The sequence below is a fragment of the Miniopterus schreibersii genome, assembly GCF_964146895.1.
Source record: "Miniopterus schreibersii genome assembly, chromosome: 12".
NCBI classification, from domain to species: domain Eukaryota; kingdom Metazoa; phylum Chordata; class Mammalia; order Chiroptera; family Miniopteridae; genus Miniopterus; species Miniopterus schreibersii.
This window is the reverse complement of record NC_138112.1, coordinates 69,614,245-69,624,645: the sequence shown is the minus strand read 5'-3', so window position 1 is coordinate 69,624,645 and position 10,401 is coordinate 69,614,245. Positions and strand designations below refer to the sequence as shown.

General features: G+C 58.4%; 2 protein-coding genes across 2 annotated transcripts; one reads left to right on the top strand and one right to left on the bottom strand.

The window, feature by feature from the left end:
- Positions 1-2,347: 2,347 nt before the first annotated feature.
- Positions 2,348-4,789, bottom strand: DRAP1 (DR1 associated protein 1). The gene is made up of 7 exons (XM_081152747.1): positions 4,381-4,789; positions 4,072-4,144; positions 3,871-3,964; positions 3,419-3,538; positions 3,217-3,310; positions 2,918-3,006; positions 2,348-2,580 (listed from the first exon to the last, which is right to left on the bottom strand). The coding sequence occupies exons 1-7, from the start codon at positions 4,420-4,422 to the stop codon at positions 2,475-2,477; spliced, it is 618 nt and encodes a 205-aa protein (XP_081008873.1). The 5' UTR covers positions 4,423-4,789; the 3' UTR covers positions 2,348-2,474.
- Positions 4,790-4,860: 71 nt separating this feature from the next.
- On the top strand, positions 4,861-7,085 carry LOC308565083 (UPF0696 protein C11orf68 homolog). The gene is made up of 2 exons (XM_081153880.1): positions 4,861-4,986; positions 5,682-7,085. Exons 1-2 carry the CDS (start codon positions 4,868-4,870, stop codon positions 6,436-6,438), a joined length of 876 nt encoding a protein of 291 aa, XP_081010006.1. The 5' UTR covers positions 4,861-4,867; the 3' UTR covers positions 6,439-7,085.
- Positions 7,086-10,401: the final 3,316 nt, after the last annotated feature.

Sequence of the window (10,401 nt, the reverse complement as noted above, 5' to 3'; positions counted from 1 at the left end):
AGCCCCATTTTACAGACGAGAAAACAACACAGAGAAGCTACAGAACTTGTTTGAGGTTACTAAGTGAAGGCAAGCTTTGAACCCGGAGCCTGGTTCTAGAGGTTCCACTCATAAGCACTCTGCCGAGGCTGAACCAATGGGCGAGAAGAGGGTTCCTGACCATCTCACCCCCACCCACGCCTCCTCGACACTCCTGCCTGATTAAGGTGCTCCCTACACCCTGGCCTCCTCGCCTCCCACAATTGTCACCCAGCCCTGTCACTCCAAACCCTTTCAGTTCAGAATCTCACCTTTAGATAGACAGACCCCAGCAACAGGCTCACAGGGTCTTCCTCTCCCACCCCCATTCCTCACAGCCTCTTGGGGTACGCTCAGCTGTGGGCCCAGGTGCCCACCTTCCCCTGGGCTGAGCCCAATATGCTGCTAGAGAAACCACTCCCACTCCTGGCCCAACGGGAACCACCTCCCATTCACGGTCCCCATCAGCCAGAGCTCTCTCAGTTCCCAGTGACAGTAAACCAGCTGGCTTTAAGGGGGGGGGAATGTTTATTGGCTCGAATGACTAAGAAGCCTAAGGTACAGGCTCCAGGCAGGTGTTCAGACATCGGGATTCAGCCTCCTGATGCTGCTGTGCTGGCTCTGTTCTCGGTCGGGATCCCTCCAACCCCCATCAGAAGCCGCTTCTGGCCTACATTCTGCCAGCTTTGCTACCGTGGTGTGGCCACCATCACCCTCATCTGGATGCTTGAGAGGGTTTCCTGCTGTCCCCTGAGCCACAGGGAAGCCAGCAACCCTTTCCCAAAAGTCCCACCTAAAATCCCAGTGCTCACAACCTGCCTGTACCCCTCACTGTGGCCAGAGCGTTGTGTGGTGCTGTGACTGGCCAGGCTGGTGCAATGCTCCTGTCCCTCAACCACAGGGAGTGGGGTCTGCTACACACACCACAGGTTCAAGAGAGAGGTGATTCCCCAAAAGAAAGCAGGGGCACTATACCCAGAGGGCAAGCAGATGAGAGGCAGATGGGACCCACACGCCCCCATGCTCCAGAGGCCTGGCCAGGCCTGGCCATGCCAACCAGCAGCCTCCTACATCACAGAAGTCAGACACCTCAGATAAAAACTCAGTACTGCACTCCTCCTACCTGAACCTACTCACTGCACTCTCCCTCATCAGGTTGGGGTCCCCTCAGGCACCCCCACCTCACTCCATTAATTCTCCCCCATCCTGTCCCTTCACCCCTCACTCACTGCAAGCCTGTATTTCTACCACCTTAAAAAGCATAAACAAAACATCCCTCCTCCTCGCTCTGAGCTACTGCTCTCATCTCTACTTCACAGCCCTGAGCAGTGTCGCTTGGGCTCACCTCAGTTTCTCACCTCTGGCTCTTCCCGCCTACTCACCAGCCACTGAGGCAGCTCTGTAGCAAAGGCTTCCCTGAAGCCTCCAAGGTGTCCTAGCGTTCGACAACTGGCCTCTCCCTCCTCCCAGGCAGCCCTGGGTGGCACCACCAGTGGCCCCATCTCCTTTGGTGGAGCGAGGTCACCTACATCCAAGTACCATGCCGCACCTCTCCTCAGCAGCCTCACAGGCACCCCAAATGCACCAGAGCCAAACTTGTGATCTTCAGGCCAAACCTTGCTCTTCCTCCTGTGTCCCCAGCTAGAAAAAGGCCCTGCCCAAGTTGCTGCAGAAAGAAACCTGAGAGTCCTCGAGGGTTCCCTCCCTCTCAGCACATGTCCAGTCAGCATCTGTGCTTTGCCGACACGGATGTCAAGTCTGCCCACTGCTCTGGGCCTCCTGCCCAGCCTCACCGAGCCACAGCTCCCTGGGAGCATCTGCCCCTTGGACACAGTAGCTCCAGGGTCTGTTCAGAAATGGGTGTAGACTGAGCAATTATGTCACTGCCCTGCTCACAAGCTGCCTTCAAGGCCCTCCACAATCTCACCTACCTACCTCTGTTCCTATCGCCCCTTCCCCTGTCCTCACGGGACTAGGCATAGCTCTACAGTTCCTATTACTTGTCCCGTCTATCCCTTTGCAGTAGCCCAGAGTGGGCAGAATGGTCTCCATCCGAGATAAGAAAAGGCTGCTCAGAGAAGGGTAGGAACCTGCCCAGGGTCACACAGCATAAGACAGGTTGTCCCCCGCATGACCAGCACCTGCTGGCTCAGGCCCTATACCACTCCACCCACCTTCCTTCTATCAATATCCGTGGTCCTGCCCTGGCAGGTCCATGGCCTCCAGCCCCTCCCTTCACTCAGGCGCTGCCCGGCCCACCACTGCTCAATGTGGGGAAGTCAGGTGGATGGATGGGAAGGTGGTCACAAAGCCCTGACAGAGGCTGGGACAGACACTAATGTTCCCTTTTATTTTTGTTTTTTAATAAATTTAAGAACAGCTCTACCTTTTCTCCTCCCCCCCCCCAGAACAACTAAAAGCAACTAAAAGGGGGTGTGGCCTGGGGGCAGAGGGTGCTAGGAGTCATAATCCTCTTCATCCTCTGCATCAGGTCCTGAGGGGCCCGGGGGCGCTGGGGGCAGAGGCAGAGTCGAGGTGAAGGGCATGAAAGGTGTTGGGGGGCTGCAGGGCAGAAAGCAGGAGAGGACAATCAGGTTACTCTCCAGTGCCCACTGAGCCCTCCACAGGTAGCATGGAGCCCACCACCCTCTGCACCAAAGGGGGGTCAAGCCCAGAAAAGGGAAGGGCCCAGAGCAGGTTCCACAGCCCCCACCCAGGCCCCATTCACTGCCCTCTGCAGGGGAGGAAGCGACCTTCTGAAGGCCAGTCTCCTGTCTTTAAGCCCTCCTCAGTTCCTCCCTTCCCATTCCCCAAATCTGCCACCAACATAGGCCAGTAGCCAGGGAGGCCTGGAGGAACAAGTCTGCTGGCGCCCTCCTGGGGTGATTGAGCCACTTACCTCTGAAAGTGGGCAGGGGGGTGGCTGGCCTGGGGCGGGGCCTGCGGTGTCTCCTCTTCCCCATCAGTGTCAGTGTCCTCAGACTCATCCTGGGAGCAAGGCAGGGGTCAGAGATGACAAGAAAGGCATGGGCCCATCACTGGAGAGCCTAGACTCTTGGGGATGGCAGGGATAGGAGGTTGACCTCCATAGCCCCCATTTACAAAGAAACAGAGGTACAAAGAGGTCACAGGTGAGTATGTGCTCGCGCCTCCAGCAAGCTTGGAAGGGCAGAACAGAGGGCTGGGGGCCTTACTTACCTCCTGCTCTGAGTCTGTCTCTGACAGCTTCTTGTCCTTGCCTTTGCTTCCCATCCCACCATTCTTCCGGCTGCCGCCACCTGGCTTCCGGCCCCTTGGGGAAGGTACAGTCCATCTCCCTGCTTCTTCACAAACCCCCAACCACCTCCAACCCCTGTGGCCTTGGCCTTCTACACCTGGACACTTGGCCCTGGGTCCTCACCTGCGGGCATTCTTGTCCCCATCCATGTGGTTGTCTTCCCCATCCCCCTGCATGTCAGGCACAGATGCCACCAGATCCTTTAAGAAGTCAAACTGCTGCTCCAGCTCAATGCATTGCTTCCTGAAAGAGGTGGGGAGGGGATGGCATCTGGCAGGACTCAGATGTCTGGGCTCTCAGCAAGGGGCAGTAAGAAGCTCTGGATGTCAGGATGGAGCTGGCAGACCTCCACCCATCTCCACCCTCTGACTCTTTGCTGTAATGCCCAACCCTCTCTCTCCAAGTTCAAACCTACCAGCCTGTAAGGCCTTGCTGGTCTCCCAGTAGCCTCCCACCTGCAGCCTCCCCACCGCGGGCCTATTCGCGGGAGGCCCTCCTAGGACACAGCCTCTCTCAAGCGTGTGAACTCCCGGGGCACAGCCCCACAGGGCCCTTGCATCTCCCCGGCCACTCACAGGTGGGACGTGGTCATGGTCTTGGCGTTTCGGGACTGGGTCACCTGGCAAGCCTTCTTCAAGAGCGATTCCAGGAAGAGCTCCAGCGCCCGGGCTCAGGGGCGTCAAGGAGAACGCGGGAGTGGGACCCCAGCCCACGCAAGGCAACCCCGGGCCGCCTCCCGCCCCCACGCCCCTCAACCCGGCCGGCCCGCAGGATACAGATGATGACAGGCACGGCAGCTGCCACCTTTCCAATCTCTTCGTCCGTCTGCATTATCTTCTTGATCCGCGCCTGGGGAGAAGGCTCAGAGCTCGCACCCCTCGACTCAATCCCAGAAAAGGGTGTTGGGGGGAGCGAGGGGCTATCCCGGGAGAAAGGGGGCGGGGGGCACCAACGGAGGGAGAGCACCGAAGGGGGCGGGGCGTCCGGGGCCCCGAACCCCGCGCTGCGCCCGCCCCCCAGCGGGGCCTGGGCCCGAGCCTCCCGGGAGCCGGGCCCTCTCCTCACGGACCCGACCACGTGCTCACCGGCGGGAACCGCGCGTTGTACTTCTTCTTCTTGCTCGGCATCTCCGGGATTCTGTCGCCGCGCCGGGCCCAGCGCCGCCGCCCGCAGCCTCCCGGCCCGGGGCCTGCTCGCCGCCCGCCCGCTGAGGTTCCCCCAGGTCCTGGTGCCGCCCGCTCCGTCCCCGCCGCTCCCCACTGGGTCCTAGCGCCGCCGGTAGGGACGCCGCTCTCAGGCCCGAGTGCCCTCCCTCGGAGCCTCCCAGGAGGTGCGCGTCAGTCCCGGGCCGCACCGCCGCTCCCGCCCGTCCCGGGCCAGAAGAGCGAACGTTAGCCACGCCCCCGCAGGCCCGCCCCGCCCCGGTCCCCTCCGTCCCCGCCCCCGAGGTCGGCACCAGCCTCGCCTCTTCCCTGGCCGGCCCCGCCCCGCGGCGCCGCAGCTCCGGCCCGGTGGCCCCGCCCCGTGCTGCGCTTATCGATAAAGTTGTTGTTGAGACCGCGGGGCGCTAAGATGGCGGCGGCGGCGGCGGCGGCCGTGGCGGGGGCGGGGCGCGGCGGCAGCGCGGAGCCCCGGCAGGAGCGGAGCCGGGCACGGGGCTGGGCCGGTGCCGAACACAGCGAAGGCCGAAGGTGACGGCGGGGCGGCGGGAGGGGGCCGGGCCGGGAGGGGGCCGAGCTCTGGCCGTGGGCGCTAATGGCGGGGGGGCGCGGCGGGGCCGGAAGCTGGCCGTCCCGCAGGCTCTAAGGAGCCGGAGTTCGAGCCCGGGCATCGCCCCATTGGCCGCGGCTCCGTCATTGCCCTCCCGGGGCCTCAGTGTCCTCATTTTTAAGTGGACCGGAGAACGCCCTCCGGGAGGCCCGGCCCTGTAGGGCCTGCCGCGGTGCTGCGCGAACGAGGGCTCCTTCGCCTCCTGCATTAAATGCCAGCGTTCGGGAAACTGCCAGTCACTGGCGGGGCCAGGAGGTGTAGCTGGGCCAGTTGCTCCCACACCAGAATTCACATTTCGGCCCAGTCGCCCACTACAGGTGTGACCTTGGGTAAGTGCCTTCTCTGTGAGCTTCATTTTTCCCTATGTAAGTCAGGGAGAGAAATAACAACATTAGCAACAACAATTATGCAGCGCTAATTCCACCTCAGGCATTTAATTTGTCAACAGCACTATGGGTCAGGAACACTTGTTATCCATTGTAACGATGAGGCAACTAAAGCACAGGGGCATTAAGCCTTGCCCAAGGCCACACAGTTTAGTGCGGTGCCTGGCACCCACAAGGGCCCAGCAAGCTGTAGATCTGTTATGAACCCTATTTTGGTTCCCTCATAGCAGGATAGAGCCAGGTGAAGAGCTGGAGGAGGAGGACTCTCCAGGCGGCCGTGAGGATGGCTTCACTGCTGAGCACCTGGCTGCGGAGGCCATGGCAGCTGACATGGACCCCTGGTTGGTGTTTGATGCCCGCACCACACCTGCCTCTGAGCTGGATGCCTGGTTGGCCAAGTACCCACCATCCCAAGTTACCCGCTACGGGGACCCCAGCTCACCCAACTCTGAGCCTGTGGGCTGGATTGCAGCATATGGGCAGGGCTACATCCCCAACTCTGGTGACGTGCAGGGCCTGCAAGCAGCCTGGGAGGCTCTGCAGACCAGTGGGCGGCCCATCACCCCGGGCACCCTTCGCCAGCTGGCCATCACCCATCACGTGCTCTCGGGCAAGTGGCTGATGCACCTGACGCCTGGCTTCAAGCTGGACCACGCCTGGGCTGGCATTGCTCGGGCTGTGGTCGAGGGCCGGCTTCAGGTGGCCAAGGTGAGCCCACGGGCCAAAGAGGGTGGGCGCCAGGTCATCTGTGTTTACACGGACGACTTCACGGACCGCTTGGGTGTGCTGGAGGCAGATGCAGCCATCCGTGCAGCAGGCATTAAGTGCCTGCTCACCTATAAGCCTGATGTCTACACCTATCTGGGCATCTACCGGGCCAACCGTTGGCACCTCTGCCCCACTCTGTATGAGAGCCGTTTCCAGCTGGGGGGCAGTGCCCGTGGCTCCCGTGTGCTGGACCGCGCCAACAATGTGGAACTGACCTAGTGGGGCCATGTGTAGGGGACCACCCTCTGTGCCCCTTGCTAGGGATGGATCCTCTCCTCTTCCTCCTTCCTGTGCCAAGGAGGTCACGTCCCCCAGCTCTGAGGACTAGGTCATGCTGGAACTGCCTGCATCTTCAATCGCCTTGAACTTCTGCCCTCTGTTCCGGGCTGACTCAAATCCCCATCGGCTGGAGGCTCCGACTCTCTGAGGGCCGGACCCTCAGCCTCTCTTTGCTGCTGCTCCTTCTGCCATCCAGTACCACTGTCTGGGTGCAGACACCCAGGAGGAAAACCTTCCTTGGCCATCCTCATCCTTGGATTTACCTTCCCCTCCTGCATCCCTCCCCATTCCTCTTTCTCCCTCACAAGAGAGAAAACAGTGCTTCCAGTCCCTCTCCTTGGAGCCTTCATAGTCTAGGGTGCAGAGGCCCTGCAGGCCTGAGCATGCCATTGTTTTGGAGGGGGTGGTGATTGTACCTACTCAGCCCCTGGCAAAGAAAGGGGATGCCAGGGCCATGGACATGGGGTCTGCCCCTCGTCACCTCAGCCTGCGCCACCTTCCCCTCTTCCTTCACTACCTTGTCATGTGCCTGCTCTTGGCATTTCAATAAAACCCAGCTTGGGTCTGTGTCTTGAGTGTTTTTTAAAGTGCTGTTTTAGTGGTTACCTGCTTTGGTTGCTGGAGAGAGGCAGAGCCAGGAAAGACTGCCTCTCTGCCCTGACTAGGCCCTCCTATCTGCTCCCAGTAATAAGATACACCTCACTGCCAAGATTGGGAACCTGTCTGAGAGCCTCTGCCAAGCCAGCCCTGCTTCCCCTCCATCCCAAGAATCAATCAGCTTCTCAGTGACTTCCCACAAATTCAGGGGCTTGGCTCAGTAAAGTCCAAGGGGCCACTCTAGCCCCCAGAGTGTATTTATCCCTGTTAGAGAAAGGTGCCCTATTGGTCTTGGCAGTTCTGGGTCAGAACACATGGTCTGGTGAGCAGAGGATGGACTGGGCGTCCTAGTGCAGTGGACAACCTGCACAGCCATAAGTGGCCCTGGAAGCCCTCCCATTTATCCTCACCTCCACCACGCTGACCGCACAGGGACACTGGACCATTTGCAAAGTACTTTGACATGCATTATTTCATTCTCGTAACTTTAGAAGGAGATGGTAGCACTATTCTGTGGTCAAGGAAATTGAAACCAAAAGGGGAAAGGAGTTCCCTCAGGTCATGCAGTAAGCCAGGTGGAGCTAGGACTTAGACCCCGGTCCTTGCTTCCTCAGCGTGGTCCCTGGCGTCACCCATAGTGAGCTCTTCACAACCCATCAGGCACACTCACATGATCCCACTGGGCCACCACGCTCCACTGAGGCTGTTGTAGCCTCAGAGCCTTGCTCTGCACCCTCCGAACGCCATGCCTGGCCTTGGCCTTAGTTGGAAGCCAGGGTGTCTGGCAGGAAACCCCTTGGGACACTGCTCTCGTGCCGGAGCTGACTCAGCTTCCAGCATCCTCACCAAATTGGAATTTGGAGCAGGGGAGCGGAGATGCCACTGGGCTGACTGGGTGGAAGTGGATGAGTCATGAGATGGAGGCTTGGCCCCCTCCCCAGCTTCCTCCCCACCCCCAGCTTCCCCAGGTCTGAGTCTCCCCTCAGCCCATCCCTGGGAAGTCCCCAGAGCTGGGTGGTCTCCAAATTTGAGCCTGGTGGCCTGCCTCTCTCAGACCATCAGTGCTTTGCACTTGACCAACATGGGCCAAGGCTTGTGGGAATCCTGGCCAGGCCCTCGGGTCCCACAAAGATGCCCAAGTGGTATCAACACCACCTGGTTCTTCCATGACTAAGCATTTCACACACTCATCCTTCTCCATCCTCATGGTCCTGCTGTAGCCCATTTCTCACTCCCAGACAATAGTAACTTGCCTCCCCTGCTCTGCTCCCCTCCCACTTCTCCCTCTGTCCCCCCACAGCCAGCTTTCCTGCAGAGCTACCTGTGTCCCTCTCCTACTCGAAGTCCTTCTGTGGCTCCCCAGTCTGTAATAAGGTGTCTAATCTGAGCCAGCCATGACCTAGGCCCCCAAACTGCCTCAGCTTCCCTCAGGTGCCTCTTTCTGCCCATACCCCACTAGAGCTAACTGGCACTTCCCTCAGCCCCTGGCACACAGCCCCGGGCCTCAGGCTGTTCCTTCTGCTTGAACACCTGTCATCCAGCAAGGATGGAGAGGTTACTTATGTAATCACTTGAATGATGTCTACCTCCCACTGGCCCCTAAGCCACATGCCCAGAATGTGGGCTCAGCGAAGGCAGGGACAATGTCTAAATCTCAGGCCTATCCCCAGAGCCTAGCACAGTGCTTGGCTAGAGCAACCTCTCCGTAAATTATTGACTGAATGAGTTACGGCTCAAATCTGGCCCCTGCCAGTCCCTCCAGCCCCATCTCTCCACCCCCTCCTTCACCCTTCCTGTTCCAGAACCATGAGCTGCCTGTGGGTTTCTTGCACATTCTGGCCTTTCTCACTTTTTTGTCTTTGCTTATAAGCTGTCACTTCTGCTTGGTGTACCTGACCCTTGCCTGCTTTCCTGGCTGACTCTATTTCTCAGACCCACCAACCACCCACCAACTCATTTTCTCAGAGGTTACTCCTCCCCCATCCATCTGCACCCCAGACTCCCATAACACCCACCCACCTGTGGCTCTCATCTGTGTGTCTGGGGCCCCTCAAGGACAGTGGCTGTGCTTTATCCCTCAGGGTGGCCTCGGTGTCCAGCATGGCCCCTTGGCCTAGCACAAGTGCCAAATCAACATTATTAATAAATGAGTGATTGAGTGAAAGGTGCTCCTATCTCCGGGCCTGTTTTCTCATTCTATTCATAACATGAACCAGGCACTGTGCTAAGTGTTTACTTGCATTAACTCATCTAAGCCTCATCCAGCTCTATTGTTATTACCATTTTGCAGAAGGGAAAACTGAGGCCCAGAGAGATTCAGTAATTAGTTCAAGGTTATAAAGCCATAAGGGTCAGAGCCAAGATTTGAATCCAGGTTATCCAACTTCAGAGTACCTGATGCACTGTTCCTGAGCCCCCTCTATAAGAAAGTGCTGTCAGGGTGGGGCGGGGGCTACAAAGATAAACAAGACCAGCAAGGACTTAGGCTCTGATTTGTAAAGCACACAGTTTGGGTCCTCAGGGCCACCTGGGAGAGAAGCTGGGCAAAGACTAAAATTCCCACTTTACTGGTCATAAAACTGAGGCCCAGAGAGTACAGTGACTAAGCCTACCTGGGCAAGAAGGATCTCCCAGGCCTACCGTGGGGATTGCTCTCCTGCCAAGCCAAGGGCTGCCTCTCAAGCTGACAGGGCATTCTGCCCTGTTTGGCTGACCCCTTCCCACATGGGGGTAAGGAAATAGCCCAGTCCAGGGTGGGCTAGGCTGGGTAAATTTGGACAAGCTCCTGTGCTCTGCTCCCTTTTAATTTTTATTTTTTTTTACCCTCACCCAAGGATTTTTTTCCATTGCTTTTTTTTTTTTTTAAATATATCTATTGATTTCAGAGAGAGGAAAGGAGAGGAAGAGAGATAGAAACATCAATGACGAGAGTCATTGATCTGCTGCAGCCCGCAACCCGGGCATGTGCCCTGACCGGGCATCGAACCCCAATTGCCTGGATTCCAGGTCAACGCTCAACCGCTGAGCCACGCCTGGCTGGGCTCCATTGCTTTTTAGAGAGAGTGGAAGGGAGGGGAGGAGGGGAAAGAGAAACATCGATTGGCTGCCTCCTGCACGAGCCCTGACCAGGGCCAGGGATTGAACCTGCAACCCTTTGACCAGGAATCAAACTCACGACCCTCCAGTGTGAGGGCTGATACTCTAACCACTGAACACACTGTCCATGGCTCTGCTCCCTTTTATGAAACCACAGGAAGGATGACTGAGGCCAGAGAGGACACACCGCCACACTCCACCTTCTCTCCC